Genomic DNA, 19,966 nt, shown 5'->3' on the forward strand with positions numbered 1-19,966 from the left:
AATTCTTAAGCACGGCAGCATTGTTTTATAGCTTCCAGAGTTGCTGCTAAGAAATCCAATGCCCTTTGTCGATCATATTTTTTTTTAAAGATTTTATTTATTTATTTGACAGAGAGAGGCACAGCAAGAGAGGGAACACAAGCAGGGGGGGTGAGAGAGGGAGAAGCAGGCTTCCCGCCGAGCAGGGAGCCCGATGCGGGGCTCGATCCCAGGACCCTGGGATCATGACCTGAGCTGAAGGCAGACGCTTAACGACTGAGCCACCCAGGTGCCCCGATCATATTTTTTTTTATCGATTGGATTTTTGATTGTTTGCAACTTGTGTCCACCTCCCCTCCCCGCCCCAGAAGCTTTAGTTCTCTTTGTCGTCAACGTTCCTTTAATTGTCCTTCTTAGTTCCCCTGCCCAGGTCAAATGCCAGTTTCTGAATAGTGGTTGTGACCATAGAGAGTGAGCATAAACTTAAACCTGGGATTTTTTCATCAAAAACTAATGATGTAATGCATGGTGATTAACATAACAATAAAAATTTTTTTAAAAACCTGGGATTTTTTATTAAAAATAACTTTATTGTACAAAACCAAATCATCTATCTGGTGCTTGTTACATGACTGTATACACTTGCCAAAACCCATAGAACTGTATGAGTGTGTATATATATATATATATATATATATATATATATATATATATATATACATACATATATATATATATATTTCATGATTTCCTCAATCCTTTCCCAAAAGGTCCTTTTCCCAAAAAGGACCTATGGCCATTTACTCAGATGACAGGACACTAAGGAATACCCAGATCTCTCGAGGACTAGGAGACACACGGTCCTAGAATGTGCCATGACCCCACTGTTGGAGTACGGGCCCCAGGTAATAAATATAGTCCTGGCCAAAGGCCATCTTACTATGGGTCCACTGGCCCACGACCCATCTAGTGGTCATATTCCCTTCTTCTAATGTATAATTAGGATCTACACACTTGATAATTAGAGAAATTCCAGTAATGGGTCCTCATCCTGTGGCATTAGAACCTTTAAGGCAGAGTGGAGTGTGAATTATTTTGTGTCAAATTAAGTGGCAACCCATTATGCTCACTACGTAATGACACTGTGGGGACAGAATGCAATATAGGCCACGCGACCAGACAAAGCAGTCATTACAACAATCCCAACTCACAGGAAAGCACAGGTCAAAAAAAATTAGAAAATGTAAAATATTTCATCACAGCAGAATTGCTTCACAAGAATAAATGAGAACGAGGCTTCGACCAAAGTACTTTTCTGAGTAGCTCCTTTGTTAAACAAGCAAGGAAAGCCGTTTACTAATGGTGAGTTAATTAAATTCTGTTGGCTTGCAGCAGCTGATAAAAGTATCCAAAGAAAATAATTTAGCCTTTGGCAAGAACAGTTGTTCAAAGAGCTGGGGATATTGGGAGCAACATCGATATTTGAAAAACGAGGTGAACGATTCAGGTGGTTTCCTGGGCTCTTTGCTCTGAAGTCTTCTTTGTCTGCTTCTTCAGACAGCCTCTCCACATTTCTTCTGACTAGTATTTGGATGGCATAGCTTTTTACATACCTTTACTTTTTTATTGTGATCAAAAAACGCCATAACATAAAACTTAGCATCTCAATCATCTTTTAAGTAGCGTGAAGTATCTTCACACTGTTGTGAAACAGATCTCTAGAACTTGTGCATCTTGGAGGACTCAAACTATACCTATTAAACCACTGCTTTTCCCTTCTCCAGTCCCTGGTGAGCACCGTTCTACTTTTTGCTTCTGTGAACTTGACAGCTTTAGATATATCAGTGGACTCATACAGTGTGGAAGCTCAGTCATGTCCCAACAATTTGTCTTTTTAAATGGCCCACTGCAGAAAGTTTCACTTGAGGCTGATAAGGCAATATTCTAGAGCAGGGCTCAACAAACCTTTTCTGTAAAGGCCCAGATGGTAAATATTTTAGGTTTTGTAGGCCAAGAGGCAAAATTGAGAATATTATGTAGCTACTTACATGACAAGAGAGAAAACAAATTTCCCTAAATTTCTTATTGACTCTCCTCAGTAAATGTATAAACTACACTACCCCATCATTTCACTGCTTCTACAGTACCTTGCAATTATTCTTTAGGTCACTGTTACCCACAGTTTCATCCCAACATATACTTGTAATTTGAGTTCTTTTTTTTAAATTTTGAGTGGGCTCTGCACCTAACGTGGGGCTTGACCTCATGACCCTGACATCAAGAGTTGCATGTTCTACCAACTGAGCCAGCCAGGTGCCCCCACCTGTAATTTTAAAAACTTGAATAACATGTCTCAGCTCCACCATATTAATAACTACTCCTCAGTCAAAAAACTGGCAAAGGAGAGTATTATTATATGTTTCTAGAGGAAATTAAAAGTAGAAGGGCAAGTGTAATTATTTAATTGTACATAGTAGGAATGACCTGTACATGTTTAGGGAAGCAATCAGACTCCCTTGAGATTTTTGTGAAGCATGTAGTTATGTCTCATTATAGTGCAGAAAACCTAATTAGAACCCCATGAACAATCAGAGATCACTGAGAATCCAGTTTTTTCTTCCCATTGGGGAGTTCATTCACATATAGGTGGACTGTGAATTTTTTATCTGGTTATATTTCATCCTTTGCTTTAGTTGGTAGGAAGCCTAAAGGTGAACTTCTGGCCCATCTTTAGTAATTCTGGTATGTACTTTTGTGTAGGAAGTTTACTCTTGGCTTCTTTTATTCTTAAATGCCTTCTATTTATATTTTGTAACATGTATTTTGGTAATTTATCGCAAATCTTTTCTGGAACACAGTGGGATGTAAGTAATTGACCAAATAAACACATGAATACATGAATGGATATACAAAAACTATGATGAATAAAATTAGATAAGATGTATCCATAGTTTAGGCACAGTTTAGGTTCACATAGCAGTGTACTCACTCCATATATGGTCTGTAAAGTGTGTCGCCCTGAGAGGGGCAGCCTGAGTGGGGGCCCTGCTGCATCTGGTTCTTTCCTCCCCTTTGCCCCAACCACCAACGCGGTCCCTCTCTGGTTGTATATGGCATCTAGATTTTATTTCAAGGAAGGGTTTTGCTGCAACAAAAAGTATAAATTAGACCATATACTACACACTCAATACACACCTATCAGCTGGATGTACTCATCTAGTGAATGTGTGGAGACTTAGGTGCTTCACTTAGTCCCGCAGCCCGGAGCTAAGGCTTCAGGCACATCACCAGGTCTCTAGGGTTGCTTCTCTGACAGCATCTCTAAATGGGCAGAATACTGTTTGAAGACTACCATCACATACCTACAAACCTCAGAAGTATTTATAGGATGAAGAAGCAGAGATGACCATTTACCGAAGTCAAATTGAGAGACTCCTAAGTAGAGGAGGTAGTAAATCATAAATTCATTTTTGCCATTAGAAAGTAGATACAAGTATTATGATCTGGTAATGCCCACTTGCTCTCCACTATTTGAGTGTACGAAGCCTTAAAGCGGGAAAGCAGTCCTTCGGCTTCCATGTGCTTGGATGTATGTCGCACATGCTGCACACATGCTGGAAGCCGGGGCATCTTGCTAGTTGCGGAGTTTCAGGATCCATTCTGATTGCCGCTCCCCAAGGAGGCAGGAGGTGTCGATTTACAAGGGATACAAACATTCCCATTGCCTTCTTTTATTTTTTTTAAAGATTCATTTATTTATTTTAGAGAGAGAAAGCAAGCGTGAACAGCAGAGGACGAGGGACAGACTCCGCACTGAGCATGGAGCCCGATGCGGGGCTCGATCCCACAACCCCGAGATCACGACCTGAGCAGAAATCAAGAGTTGGACACTTAACTGACTGACCCACCCAGGCGCCCCAACCCAATGCCTTATTTTCTCTCAATACTTTGTTCCTATTGCTGACAACAATCACACACTACTGTGTTCAGTTGTATATACTTCATAAGGGTCGGGATTTGCGTTATCTATCTTTGCATCCCTAGCTCCTAGGATATGCTTTGCACACAATAAAACAATAATTAGATGGAAGTCAGCATTATATGAGGTCAGGTCTCACAAGTCCTTTGCTCTACCAGCTACGATATACTTAATTATTCAGCGAATAAGTATCAGTGAGCTTTCTTGTGCAAGGTATCATACTATGCACTGGCTATAACACTTTTGAAATGAGCTATGATTCAGCGAAGAGCCAAACTTAATATGACCAAGCAGGAACCACAGCCCTAGTGGATAAGCTTCGAAAAAAATATCTACTTTCCTCTCTCATAAAGAGTACCTGTGGAGCCCCAAACTTTATTTTTTTTCCCTCCACTCTGGGGTCAAGAAAGGGGAGAAGGCTCATGATATACCCAGGACCTGCATTCACCACGCTCAATAGGATACCATAATAAGACCAAACAATAAACTTTAATTTGGGTGTATTACAGTACAATATAATAATTCTTTTGAAATACAAAAATAATTAAAAATGTTTTCCATTTGCAAGTAATCTCTGCTACCAACTGTACATAGTACAGGGATGTTCTGAACTGTACACATGACCCTACATTCCTCAGCCTGCATCCCCCTCCTCTCCTGTATCATCACACATAAGAGAAACTGCCCTGCAGTGCGACTCTGCAATCTTGAGACTCCGCCAACACAGTTCAGAAGTAGCTATCCTTACTAACAGAATTGGATGGTACCCCTCTTAAACTAGTCCTTATGCTTTTTTGGCTCACTTCTATAGGTTAAAAACTTTTTAAAAAGTAGTTTAAAAATTCCAGGAACTGCTACGTTTGGAGTATCTGCTTTTCCCAAGAGACAGGAAAATGGCAGGGAGACACAAGAGTGTTAAATTCAACAAAAGCTCATTTAAAAGTAAATCACCATCAATGGAAAAGCTTATCAAGTATAGGAAATTTGAAAATAATAGCAATTAACTGGAAGACAAATTTCTTTGCCAAAAGCCACAGAGGTGTTCCGTCTGTCTTTTTCCACTACTATGTTTCCTAATATTTTAAGTAAGTAAGAGTCACAAGATAATTCTAAAATTATAGCAGGTTCTGCCCAGCTCTGATCCACCGAGTACCTTAGATGCTGAGAACCAACTACTGAAAAAGTAGGAACAGCATTAATGAGAAAGTAGAAGCTTTGGCATATGAAAAAAATGATGCAATTTTGTTTTCTAAAATTCAGTTATTCGGGCCAGTTGTGCTCTGAACTGATTAGATCTGGGTCTAAGATAAAAGACAGGAACTGAAAGGACCTCTTGCAACTGTCCAGAAAGCAAAGGCTCCCTGAAGTCACTGATCTTCTCTCCTTGGCTGCTCCCCTGCCATGTTCCCAGCTCCATGCTGTACAGCTTCCTCGGCTGCAGCGCGTGCCGGGGGCGTGAATTCTCTAAGCTGTCTGTAGTCCTCAAGAAATTAGGACTTTCTTTCAGTTCTCATGCCAGACAGGGATGGCTCTGCACTTTGTACACCTGTAAGGCTGGGGGCCTTAAACTAACAGAAACAAAATACAAAAAAAAAAAGAAACAAAGGTAATCTGGTAGAGAAAAACATGTATGTCTATTTTCCGAAAAATCAGTCGTGAGTCTAAAACTGCTCAGTCGTATAATGGGTTTATGTCGCAAGAACTCAGAAACACGGGGCTGGAATATGACTTAGGACAGAGTCCAGACATTAGGAGGTTCATCAAAGGGCTCTGCACAGTTCATGCTTTATTATCATTATATTAATAAATAGCCACACTGCATATATATAATCTTTGTAGCCCTACTTTCAAAATTGACATTTATTCAGCACGATATATGAAAAAAAATCCCTAACCTGTTTTGTTCCCTACAATATAATGGAGAAGTGACTAAGGCAATCTGTATACTATCTCTTGGATACCTTTAAATGTACCACACAGATTTTTTTCATAGCACTCACCTTTTAAAAAACTCTAGTACTCCTGTTACTCTACTGTAACATGTTATTTATCATCAGAATTATTGCAAGAGTAATCCCCAAAGTCCATTATCTATTAATGAGTTTGATAAAGGATCTTACTGCCACTCTTAGAATCATCTCGCTACTTATAACCTCTGTTCTCCCGAGATTCAGAAACGCATTACGAAATTCTTTCTGGAATTCCGCAGTAAAATGGGATAACGTACAGATGGCTAAGATGAAGATGACAGAATGATAGTGACTTTTCAGCATTAAAGGCATTTGTTATTGCAGTGAGGGGAAAATGCCATGGAATGCCAATATTAAAAAAAATGATGCCATTCTCCTTAAAGTCAGCAAATTACATAAGAGTTCTCTGAGTATTTTTGGAAGAAAGGCACCAGACAAGTCCGAAGTCTTATTGCTAGTCGGATCATACAGGGGCCACAGCGTGGACTCTGGCACTTAGTTCAGCCAGGAGGCTAGTTCTAAGCAAGTCAGTCACTGATCTTGGCTCGAAGGGCAAGGAAGGAAATGTCCAAGAACAGAGCCCTGCATCTTACATTAAACTTGAGGAAAATGATTTCCAATTTCACATCAAAGTGCTGACTGGTTCCCGAGGACTCTGGAGCTATTTTAGACAGACACTCTGTTTTCTTTGGCCCATTTCTTCATGATCCGGATGATGTACTCCACTTGGGTGTTACCTGTGCTTCTCAGTAAATGGAGCACTTCTCGAAGGGTCTCTCTGAGGAAAAGATTTGAAAGGACAAAGTGTTTCAATACAGCATGTAAATTAAGAGGGAACATAAACTCATACTTGTTCTTCACATACTTCCAGTAGGACATCTTCAGTAATAGACTATGTCACTATGTATTCACAAACCAGTTATGAACTCCCAAGCCTTCTATTTTTATGGTGGCATAGTAAAATGCAAACTTTTTTCAATTTAAATTCAATTAGCCAACATATAGTACATCATTAGTTTCAGATATAGTGTTCAATAATTCATCAGTTGCGTATAACACTCAGTGCTCATCAGATCACGTGCCCACCTTAATGCCCATCACCCAATTACCCCATCCTCCCACCCACCTCCGCTCCAGCAACCCTCAGTTTGTTTCCTAGAGTTAAGTGTCTCTCATGGTTTTTGTCCCTCTCTGCTGACTTCCCATTCAGTTTTCCCTCCCTTCCCCTATGATCCTCTGCACTGTTTCTTATATTCCACATATGAGTGAAACCATATGATAATCTTTTTTCTCTGATTGACTTATTTCGCTAAGCATAATACCCTCCAGTTCCATTCATGTCGATGTAAATGGTAGGTATTCAATCTTTCTGATGGCTGAGTAATATTCCATAAAATGGAAATTATATGAACTCCGTCTCACTAACCCAAGTTTTCCTTATTTACTTATACTATCTATATACATGTTATTAATTTTTCTGACCTGAGCTGAGATTAAGAATCGGATGCTTGGGGCTCCTGGGTGGCTCAGTTGGTTAAGCATCTGCCTTCAGCTCAGGTCATGATCCCAGGGTCCTGGGATTGAGCCAGCATGGGGCTCCCTGCTCAGCGGGGAGTCTGCTTCTTTCTCGCCCTCTGCCCCTCCCCCAGCTTGTACTCTCTCGCTCGCTCATTCTCTGTCTCTCAAATAAATAAAATTTTAAAATAAAAAAAAGAATCGGATGCTTAACTAACTGAACCACCCAGGAGCCCCCACCCCAATATTTATGTTTTAAGTAATTTAAATTTAATTAAAATTAAAACTCATGTTTTAAGTAATGCATACTAAAACTTCCCTATTACCTTACCAAATGTATAGGTGACTGCCTATTGATCCTCTTCCATAAGAGTTCATTTGTATTTTCTATTTCTTTTTTCCCTGAAGCATCTTCTTTCACCTAATCAAATTCTTTAAACTTGTATTTAGGATTGGAAGTAAATACAAGGCATGAAGTAATTTTTGATAGACTATTTACTTATAAAAAATAATCACATCTCCTATTCATTTACCAGTAACAAATACATTCCACAAAGTTATTTTTAGAAAACGAAATTTAGTTTTAAGTATTTTCATTTTTGTTACAAGTGGAACTGTATGCCATTTAATTTTATGTACTCTACTGTCTCGGTATTTCCTGGAATATGGGAAGGCAAAAGACAAAAAAAAGAATTATCAACCATACCCACTCCATTCCTAATTCTTGGAAACCTAAACTAAAAGACATGAAAAAGCCAATAGGCAAAGGAAAGAGTAGAAGAGATTGAAAAAGACTTCTTTTAATGAAAATGACAATTCATTTGGAGCCAAATATAGATCTTGCTCTTACATTTGAAAGCCAAAGTATGCTCACTGTCCCTAGTACCTATGATTTAGAATGACCCGATTTTCCAACATAAAAAATTTCTGGAGGAAAAAAGTCAGATAGAAATATGAAACACTTTAATCTTCTATTCATCATTATAAAACATCATTATAGTTTTGGGTTTTCAGACGATGGCATCCAAGAAAACAATTCTTTTTCCTCACAAACCAGCAAAAGGACAGAGGTAGTGTCTCTTGTCCGATTACTTACTTGGGTTCTCTTCCAGCTAAGATCATCTGGAAAATGCCCACACAGGCACCCCTCTTGCCTTCCCAATATTCAGGGTTGGGATCCAGTCTCTCTAAGACATCAAAAGCTTTGGCTGAGTAGTAGAACTGGCCCATCTGATTAAAAGAAAATATTGTGATAATACTTGTACTCAAAAGATTGCACAGAATGAAACTAAATGTAAACATACCATGAAACAGAACTGTATAAAAAAGTGTATGGTTAGTGATAACATTTTCAGCTAGCAAACTGGATAAAACTTCAATTTCTTATTAAAACAAAAAGGAAAATCACAATTTGAGTACACGGTTCAATTTATATCAACTTACCTTCATTCAGTTTTCAACAATATAACATTTTTCCTACATATAGTCAAGTTATGATTTAATCAACACATTTATCATTTCTTCTAATTATAGTGTAATCTTGATGATAAACCGATGATTGTGATTTGAGCAGAGTATCTTTCAGGTTTCCTCGATACATTCTGTAAATGACTACTATCATTCATTTTATGCTAATTTGATCATGTTCAACCCAAGAGAACATTACCTTTCTTGACCTTGTTCCTAAATTCTCAAAATGCCTAGATGGATACTGCTACTCTAAACACCAAATCTTCTAAATGTTTACTTCATTTTGATAGACCTCTTTCCCAAATATACTACACATTTCCTTGGCCTCATAGAGCATGCCTAATACCATTAAATTCTGCTTGGATGAGTTTTCTTGACTGGCCATTATAAATGTAGTGTTGCCATTTGCTGAAGGCTTCAAATTGCTGGGCAATCCCCCTTGTTCAGGGTGGTTTAGTTACCTCTCAATTCCTGTAAACTGTTGTTCTAAACCTTTGCCAGTTTCCTTAAGATCTCTATTGCATTCTTAGCTTATCGTTTTTCTATCTTTCAGGGAAAACACAACTTTCCTCCCTTCAATTCAAATTTTATTTGTACTTTCATTCATCCTTCCCTCATTTCTGCCCATTTCATAGGAAGAAGTGTTCTTATTCCTTTTCAAGGTTAATCCTTCTTCCTACATTCTATTCAAATTACTTTTGGTGAAATAACAATGAGAATGGTATATGAAACACAAATGTACAGTTTAATGCCTATAATATGAGTGCAAGTGTAATCACCACCCAGGTCCAGAAACAAGACGTTGACAGCAAAATAGAAGCTCTCTGTGTCGCGTCCAAACCACAACCTTCTCCTTCCCTCCAGAAGCAACTACTATTCCAACTTTTATGGCCATCAGTTTTTGTCAAAATCTTTGGCTTTTTTTTTTACAGTTTTATTACCTATGTATATACCTTTAGACAATATAATTAAATTTTACCTCTCAAAATTTTATCTATATGAATATCATAATATTCTTTTGTGTCTTGCATATGTTAAGATGCATCTATATTGCTGGATATAACTCTAGTTGGTTCATTTTTTAGAACATTTTATTTTGAAATAATTCTAGATTTACAGGAAGTTATGAAGACAGTACAAAGAGTTCCCATGTACCTTTCACCCAATTCCCCCAGTTACGGCTTACCATAGCGCAATATCACAGTATCGAAACCAGGAAGTTGACATTGCTACAATGCGTGCGTGTAGTTCCGTCATTTTATCAAATGTGTAGACTCACGTAACTAGCACTGCTATCAAGATACAGAACTATTCCATCACCACAAGGCTGTGCTACCTGTTTATAGTCATGTGCGCTCCCCTCCCTGCTCACCAGCCCTAACTCCCAGCAATCACCAATTTTTTTTTTTAAATTTTATTTATTTGACAGAGAGATAGAGAGCGAGCACAAGTAGGCAGAGTGGCAGGCAGAGGGAGAGGGAGAAGCAGGCTGTCCACTGAGCAGGGAGCCGGACGTGGGGCTCGATCCCAGGACCCCAGGATCATGACCTGAGCCGAAGGCAGCTGCTTAACCAACCGAGCCCCCCAGGCGCCCCTCACCAATTTGTGCTACATCTCTACAGTTTTGTGATTTCACAAATATCATATATATGTATATGAAATCAAGCAGTACAGGACCCTTTGAGATTGAGTTTTTTCACTCAGGATAATGTCCTCGTTATTCCTTGTTAATCCAAGTTATTTTGGAACAGCATAGGAAATATAGTCAATGGTTTATAATAGCGTATGGTGACAGTAGCTACACTTGTGAGCACAGCATAACACACAGAGTTGTCAAATCACTATGTTGTACACCTGACACTAATGTCATATTGTGTGTAACTATACTTCAATTAAAAAAATCCGAGTTTGGGGCGCCTGGGTGGCTCAGTCAGTTAAGCATCCGCTTTCAGCTCAGGTCATGATCCCAGGGTCCTGGGATGGAGTCTCGCATCAGGCTCCTTGCTCAGCGGGAAGCCTGCTTCTCTCTCTGCCTGCCACTCCCCTTGCTTGTGCTCGCGCTCTCTCTCTCTGACAAATAGAGTCTTTGAAAAAAAAGATTAAAGAATCCGAGTTATTGTGTGTACCAATAGTTTGCTCCTATTATATAACTCTAAAAAAGTAGGAGGGACCTCCACCCAAAGTTGGTTTGGATATCAAGAGTGATGATGCCACACACACACACACACCAAGAGAGCATGGAAAGATTTCTTACTTATATAATTGAGTTCTGTGGGGGAAGTAGGTCAGGCCTCTCAAGCAGTTTCCAAATGGCCTGAGAGAGCAAGGCAAGGAGACTGGCTGGGTTTTTATTGTGCCCGGGGGTGGGGCTGGGATGAGGTTCCCGAGCAGGAGCAGGGGCTTGTGTGGTTTGAATCACCTGATGGTGTCAGAGAAGGGACTACCTAGCATTTCTTATCATCTTGTCCAGATGTGGGGCACAGGGGGAAGAGGGAAGGGTGAGGCTTAAAAGCTGTCAGCAGTCAAACATCAAGAAATGGAGTCAGGCTTGTCATCACCATTCCTGTTTATCCATGAGTAGTAGTCCAAGCCAAACCAGTTTGTTTAACCATTCACTACTGAAGGACACTTGGATTATTTCCAGTTTTTGGCTATTACAAATAAAGCTGCTGTTGACATTGGGAATAGGTATTTGTGTAGACACAGGTTTCATTTCTCTGGGATAGATGCCCAGGAGGGTGATTGCTGGGTCATATAGTAAGCATATGTTTGTTTGTTAAAGAAACTGCCTATTTCACAGTATATATATTTTTTGTCCTTTTACTTTCAACCTACCTATGTCATTATATTTGAAGTGAGTTTCTTGTAAAAAGCATATAGTTGGGTCATGGTTTCTTATCCATCCTGTCAATGTCTGTCTTTTAATTGGCATATTTAGACCATTTACATTTAATGCAATTATTGCCATGTTAGGACTTAATTCTGCCATTTTTTCCCTACTTGCTTTTTCTGTTTTTCCTGGATATCTCGCACATGTCTCTGTAGTTTGCAGCTGGAGAAAGACATGAGTGTGCAATTAGCACAGAGGGAGGGCAAAAAAGTCTGGGTTTCACCTCTCCAGTCTTCTCCTTTACATATCTTTTTCCTGCTTTTTCTATATTGTAATAAGTCTCAGCCATGAGTGTAACTTTGAGTCATGTGAACCCTTCCAGTGACTCACCAAACTAGTGGGTGGCCATGGAGCCACTGAGACAGTAGGTTATGCTAAATTGTTTTTCAAGGTCATTATCTTCCTTTGATCTTTACCCCATCTTCCTCTCATCTCTTTTAGGGTCTTCCTCCATCAAAAATGTTCCTTAAATCTTCTAAAAGAATGAAGCATGGATCACTACATCAAAAAATAGTGATGTATTGTATGGCGACTAACGTAACATAATAATAAAAAAAATGTTCCTACTCTCTTGAATCTTTAATATCTCTCTGTTCAACAGCTCCACTGCCTAAAGATATACTCTTACTCCCTACTCTAAAAGAAAAAAACCTCTCCCTCCCCACCTGGAAAAATACTCCCCCACCCCAAATCCCTAACCCCGTTTTCCCTTTTAAGTTAGCAACACATTTCCTCCCTTATCCTTAGCATCCATTTTTTTTTTGAAAATTTTTTTTACTGTAGTCTACACTCACTGAATCTGCTTTCTAATCTCATTCTCTTGTCCATGCACTATTGTTTTCTCAGATCTCATACAGTTCCATCAGGTTGCAGACTTGACATTCTCTCCCTTCGCTTTTGATAAAATGGAAACAAGAAAAGCAGGAATGAAAAGCACTTCTCCCCCCTCCCGGTTCTTTTCTTTCTTTATGTCCATCTTCATCCTCTGTCTCTTTCACTGATTCTATTTCTATCCCTTAAACACTGGTGTCCACGTGATTCCTCATCCCATTCACTGGTTAACCTCATTCTCTCCCATACTTTGCTGCTGCTACTACTATTACTATTACGACCACTTCCACCACCACCATTAACTACTGTTAACTTCTCTCTCTCTCTTTTTTGAGAGAGAGGGAGAGCATGCACACAGGTGGGGAAGGGGGAGGGGCAGAGGGAGAGGGAGGAGAGGAGAGAGAGAATCCTAAGCAGGCTCCATGCCCAGCGCACGGAGCCAATCCCACAACCCTGGGATCACAATCTGAGCTGAAATCAAGAGTTGGATGCTTGGGCTCCTGGGTGGCTCAGTTGGTTGAGTGACTGCCTTCGGCTCAGGTCATGATCCTGGAGTCTCAGGATCGAGTCCCACATCGGGCTCCCTGCTCAGCAGGGGGTCTGCTTCTCCCTCTGCCCTCTTCCCTCTCGTGCTCTCTGTCTCTCATTCTCTCTCTCAAATAAATTAATAAAATCTTAAAAAAAAAAAAAAGAGTTGGATGCTTAACTGACTGAGCAATCCAATACTGTTAACTTCTAAAACTGCATTTCTAATCCTGACTTCTCACATGAACACCTGAGCTCCAGGCTCACCCTGATAATTTCCCACATGTAATATCTCTCTACCTGGAGCCCCAAACACACTTCAGATTTAATACATTTACAATGAACAAAATTCCTCTCTGAATGTTTTCTTTCCCTCTGCCTCCTCTAACTCACTTAATGTCATTGCCATCTACTAAGTCATGTTAAACATTTTTTTTTTAAAGATTTTATTTATTTATTTAGAGAGAGAGAGAATGAGAGAGAACACATGAGAGGGGATAGGGTCAGAGGACAAAGCAGACTCCCCGCCGAGCAGGGAGCCCGATGCGGGACTCGATCCAGGGACTCCAGGAACATGACCTGAGCCGAATGCAGTCGCTTAACCAACTGAGCCACCCAGGCGCCCAGTCATGTTAAACATTTTTAAGTTTCCCATGTTTTAAAACCTTTTCCATTGATGGTGATTGACTTTATTTTAGTAATGATTCACTTTGAAATGAGCTATTATTAATTAATTTAACACTACACTCTCTTTACCTAACATTTGCATGTCTTTTGGACAGGAAGAAATATTCCAAAAAAAGGAATTTCCAGAATTTGAGGCTAATTTGTAAAAAAGCTTTTAATCTATAGGATAGGGCCCCAAAGTCCTCTCTCCTTCTCCCTGCCTTTCCAACTCCCCCCTCCACACACACACACACAGACCCGCTCCTGCATACATACACAGAGAGCCAGTCCTTTACTAAATCTGATTGCTTTTTTCCTTTTTTTTTTTTTCTGGTTCCTTTGTCTCTCCTGTCTACAATTTGCACCTAAGTATTCCCCAAGGTTTGGTTTGCAACTCTCTACTCTTCTCACTTTCCTTCCTTACCTGGGTAATCTTGTTTTCCAGGGCTTTAATTACTATTGAAATGGTGATGATTTATCCAAATCTATGTCTCTACATGTCAGAAGACATCTTGCTTGAGCTTCAGAACCAAGTTTCCAACTACCAGATGAATATCTCTACTTGGATGGTATCTAAAGACACACACAACCTTTAGAAATCTAAAACAATCTCTCTGAATCATTGTTTCATATACATTGTTTCATATTTCACTTATATGCATACATACTTAATATACATGTAAAACCCTGAAATGCTATCTCTGAGTTCAGTTTGTTCATAAAAGGGATGACATTTCTTTTTCTTCTTTAAAGATTTTATTTATTCATTTATTTATTAAAGTAGGTGCCACACCTAGCATGGAGCCCAACATGGGGCCTGAATTCACGATCCTGAGATCATGACCTGAGCTGAGATCATGAGTCAGCCACCTAACCACTGAACCACCCAGGTGCCTCTAAAGATTTTATTTTTAAGTAATCTCTACATACAATGTGGGGCTTGAACTCACAAACCTGAGATTCAGAGTCCCATGCTCTTCCAGCTGAGCCAGCCAGGAGCACCAGGGATGACATTTCTGATAGTTCTATGTGAATCCTCTTACCAATGGCCATTTAATCTCTAGGACACCTCTCCCTAATAATTAATCAGTGTAGCATGTGAGACTGATCTTCAGTTTTCCCTTTAGATTTCACTCAGACTCACCTTGTAGCAGTCATTAGCAATGAGCTGTAAGAGGCTAAAGGACTCGCCAGAGGTCTCCATCTTGAGATAAAGTTCCCAGGCTAGTCTTGGTTTCTTGTTCATGATATCTACAAAAAGAAGCAAAGATTTTGCCTCTTAAATGTATAGGAAATATAATTCTGCATCTTGTTATTCTTTGGATTTGGTTCTATGTTCCAAACAGACAAAGAAATGGTAAACAGCTCTTGTGTAGAAAGTTTGCAATGTTAGCATTAAGCTGGTTCTCCATCAGAACTATACCATATGTAAAATACTTAAGTTAGGATTCACATAATTGTTTGTTTTTAGATTGGGTTGATTTCCAGTAGTTCCCACTTTTCTCATCTGCTTAAAAGTCATGTATCATTCATTCAATCCTACTTATATAGTTTCAGCCTCACTTAGAACATCTGATTGCTGAAATTTTCCCATGACTTTAAAAACTCTGTGAACATTTTAAATCCAGGGGAAAAAAAGAAGCAAGAAAAGATAATGAAGGGGGAGAGACAGATAGAGGTTGTAGGCTACATAATATACAAAAAGATTACGTTTTTGACATTTTATCACTTTTCAGGCCTGCATCATAATGAAAAGGTAAAATTAGCATAACAGTATCACTTAACAAAGAACCCTGTAAACTGAGATTCTGGAAACTTTAACAGGGCTGATGGAAAAATTTGGCATCTTTCAGGACTGTTCATGCTAGGTCAACATTGTATGTATAATCACAAGGTAAATGTATGTAATGCATGTACAGGACCACCCTTATTGAGTTGTATTAACGATGCTTAATTTCAGTGTTTACTCATTCTATGAAACAAACTTAGAAACGTTCACTGTAATTTCCATCCAGAAGATTATGCAACAGAGAAGAAAAAGAGGATTCCTCTGTAACATTTAAAAGAAGACTCACAGCACCGAGCTAACCAACTGAGGTAAATGTAATCATTTTTCATCTTCTCACTTTGGATTAAAAGGAAAACCTGTAAGAAAAGGAAAGAAAGGGAATAACCATGAAGATATTTTTGCAGTAAAAATACCACATCGGCTTGCTTTATTTGATTAATACTTAGTGTAGCCTTACAGATGGTCAAATTCTCTACAGGCTACTAAGAAAAGGACAAACCTATGGTGATGTTGACATATTTCTCTCAGTTATTGATATCACAAGCTGACCGAAGAAATTTGGTAAGGATATAGAAGATTTGAACAGAATAATTAACAACTGCGTAACACCTATTTTGTTCAAGGACACATGACCATGTTACTGGGCAGTAAAGCAAGTCTCAACAAATTTTGAAGGACTGGTGTAATACAGAGTACACTGGATGACCACAATATGATTAAGTTAGAAATCAAAATGAAATAGCCTGGGCAAGATAATACACATACTTGAAAATTATGACGCATGTTTTAAAATAACTCACAAAGACATAATGGAAGTTAGACAATAATTAGAATTTGAATAATAACAAGTGGAACAATTTGCTAAATGATAACGAAATTGAATTGAATAATTCAACTGAATTGCTTTGAGTGATTCAGGCAAATCAGTCTATGGAATTAGAAGTCAAAATAGTGGTTAGCCTTGGGAGAAAGGGACAGACTCAAACAAGGAGATGAGGACGTTTCTATGGAGTTAAGACAATACTATTTCATGATCTGAGGACTGATTATTTGGGTACATTCACTTCAAAAATTCATCAAGCTCTATACTTTAATTTGGATACTTTTCTCAACATAGGTTATGCTTTTATAAAATATAGCAGAAAAAGGAAAACAGTAATATGGTTATAAAATCTATATGTCTATTTACATTGTACTTTTTAATGTAACCTAAGAAGAAAGGAAATTTTTATAATCCTTTGCCCCTGAACTTTTTATTTCAGTGAGAAAAAGATAGCAATGTTTTTATTTTTATTATTTTTTTCAAGTTTTTATTTAAATTCCAGTTAGCTAATGTACAGTGTAATATTACTTTCAGGTGTAGAATTTAGTGATTCAACACTTAACATACAACACCCAGTGCTCAGCACAAGTGCACTCCATAATTCCCATCACCCATTTAGCCCATCCCTCAACCCTGCCCTCCAGCAACCCCCAGTTTGTTCTTTATAGTTAAGAGTCTGTTTGGGGGGGGCGGAGCAAGATGGCGGAGGAGTAGGAGACCGGGATTTCGTCTGGTCTCAGGAATTCAGCTGGATAGGGATCAAACCATTCTGAACACTTACAAACTCAACAGGAGATCGAAGAAAAGAATAGCAACAACTCTCTGAACAGAAAAGCGACCACTTTCTGGAAGGTAGGACGTGCGGAGAAGTGAATCCGAGGCGATATTCGGGAGGATAGATGGCGGGGGAGGGGCCTCTGTTGGCCGCTTCTGGCAAGTGATAGAGCCGCGGAGCACAAAATCGGAACTTTTAGAAGTCGGCTCCACTGAGGGACGTCACTCCAGTGGCTAAGCAGGGGGTGGAAACTTCGTGGGACACTGTGGTCTCAGGACCCTCGGGGTCACAGCAAGTCTGGGGGTGCCTGAGTGCGGCAGAGCTCCCAGGTATGGGAACAGGGAAGCCGGCTGCAGGGACGGAGCTGAGGCACGGGCTCTCAGCTCGGGGTTGCCATAAACCGTGATCCGGGGCACAGTCGGGCCACTGCTCCTCCAGCAGGGACCCAACAAGAGGCAGATGTGGGGAGACTCCCCTTCCTCCCCCAGGAGGGGCAGCACGGGAGTGCACCGCAGGGATCTGCTGGGTTTGGAGACTCCACAGGGGGTCGGGTGCCAGAGATAGAAACGCGCGGTCACAGGGCAGGTGAGCATGGAGTGCGGCCAAAGACCGGGGAGACGGGAGTCACTGACTGCTTTTCTCTGGGGGCGCACTGAGGAACGGGACCCCGAGTTCTCCGCCGGGGCGGAGATTGGGAGGCTGCCATTTTCACTCTCGGCCTCCAAAGCTGTACCGAAAGCTTGGAACAAAAGCTCCTGAGAGCAAACCCGAGCAGATTACTTAGCCCAGACCGGCAAGGGTGGGGCAATTCCGCCTCCGGCAAAGACATTTGGGAACCACGGCAACAAGCCCCTCCTCCAGAAGATCAGCAAGAACAGCCAGACAAGACCAAGTTTACCCATCAATGAGAACGGCAGAACTCCAGCACTAGGGGAATAATGCACATAGAATCCATGGCTTTTTTACCATGATTCTTTAGTCTTTCAAAGTTAATTTTTTTTAACTGTCTTTTTTTTGAATTTTTCTTTTTCCCTTTTTCAACCAACATCTTATCAATACCTTTTTTAAAAAACATTTTTATTTTTCATTTTTAGAGTCATATTCTACCCCTTCATAGTAGTTACCCTTATTTTTGGCATATATATATAAGTTGTTCTCTTGTTAAAATTTTGAGATAGTTTCTTTTAACAAATCAAAATATACCCTAAATCTCTAGTGTATGGTTTTGTTCTACTTTCCTGCCTGATCACATTCTCTCCCTTTCTTTTCCTTTTTTTTTTTAAATCCTCTTCTTTCTTTTCTCAAACAACTTCTTATCAATTCCTTTTATAAGATTTTTTATAATTTTCATCTTTACAGTCATATTCCATCCCTTCATCATATGAACCCTTATATTTGTACCTATATAAGTTTTTCTTTCTTTAAAAATTTGGGAGGCACTTTCTTCTAACAGACCAAAATACACCCAAAATCTAGTGTGTGGCACTAATCTATGCAACAGCCTGATCATATTCTGTTTTTTGTTTTGTTCTGTTTCTGTTTGTTTTTATCATTTTCTTTTTTTTTCCTTTTTTTTTTTTTTCTTTCTTTCCCTTTCTTTTCCCCCGGCTTCAGGTCTTTTCTGATTTGTTTAGAGTATATTTTCTGGGGACGTTGTTATCCTGTTAGCATTTTGTTCTCTCATTAATCTATTCTCCTCTGGACAAAATGACAAGATGGAAAAAATCACCTCAACAGAAAGAACAAGAGGTAGTACCGACTGCCAGGGACCTACTCGATACGGACATTAGTACGATGTCGGATCTAAGAGTTCAGAATCATCACTTTAAAGATACTAGCTGGGCTTGAAAAAAGCATGGAAGTTATTAGAGAAACCCTTTCTAGAGAAATAAAAGAACTAAAATCTAACCAAGTCAAAATCAAAAAGGCTATTAATGAGGTGCAATAAAAAATGGGGGCACTAACTGCTAGGATAAATGAGGCAGAAGAGAGAATCAGTGATATAGAAGACCAAATGATGGAAAATAAAGAAGCTGAGAAAAAGAGAGATAAACAACTACTGGATCACGAGGGCAGGATTCGAGATAAGCAATACCATAAGACGAAACAAAATTAGAATAATTGGGATCCCAGAAGAAGAAGAAAGAGAGAGAGGGGCAGAAGGTATATTGGAGCAAATTATAGCAGAGAACTGCCCTAATTTGGGGAAGGAAACAGGCATAAAAATCCAGGAAGCACAGAGAACACCTCTCAAAATCAATAAAAATAGGTCAACACCCCGACATCTAATAGTAAAACTTACGAGTCTCAGAGATAAAAAGAAAATCCTGAAAGCAGCTCGGGAGAAGAGATATGTAACCTACAATGGTAGAAACATTAGATTGGCAACAGACCTATCCACAGAGACCTGGCAGGCCAGAAAGGATTGGCATGATATATTCAGAGCACTAAATGAGAAAAATATGTAGCCAAGAATACTATATCCAGCTAGGCTGTCATTGAAAATAGAAGGAGAGATAAAAAGCTTCCAGGACAAACAAAAACTAAAGGAATTTGCAAACACGAAACCAGCCCTACAAGAAATCTTGAAAGGGGTCCTCTAAGCAAAGAGAGAGCCTAAAAGCAACATAGACCAGAAAGGAACACAGACAATATACAGTAACAGTCACCTTACAATGGCACTAAATTCATATCTTTCAATAGTTACCCTGAATGTAAATGGGCTAAATGCCCCAATCAAAAGACACAGGCTAT

The 19,966-nt window shown here is 39.5% G+C and overlaps 1 protein-coding gene across 5 annotated transcripts in view; it reads right to left on the minus strand.

Annotated features, from left to right (window-relative positions):
* Positions 1–4,427: 4,427 nt before the first annotated feature.
* Positions 4,428–19,966, minus strand: part of IFT56 (intraflagellar transport 56) — a 56,926-nt gene continuing 41,387 nt past the window's right edge. For all 5 annotated transcript variants that reach the window (XM_064574910.1, XM_064574906.1, XM_064574908.1 and 2 more), the window contains 4 exons: positions 15,901–15,970; positions 14,970–15,076; positions 8,540–8,673; positions 4,428–6,706 (listed from right to left, as the gene is read on the minus strand). In XM_064574910.1, the coding sequence (XP_064430980.1) occupies positions 6,595–6,706; positions 8,540–8,673; positions 14,970–15,076; positions 15,901–15,970 (423 nt within the window). In that variant the 3' untranslated portion in view covers positions 4,428–6,594. The remainder of the gene's footprint in view (positions 6,707–8,539; positions 8,674–14,969; positions 15,077–15,900; positions 15,971–19,966) is intronic.

The sequence above is a fragment of the Mirounga angustirostris genome, unplaced genomic scaffold, assembly GCF_029215605.1.
Source record: "Mirounga angustirostris isolate CCGP_5_RB_7025 unplaced genomic scaffold, mMirAng1.0.hap1 SCAF_12, whole genome shotgun sequence".
NCBI classification, from domain to species: Eukaryota; Metazoa; Chordata; class Mammalia; order Carnivora; family Phocidae; genus Mirounga; species Mirounga angustirostris.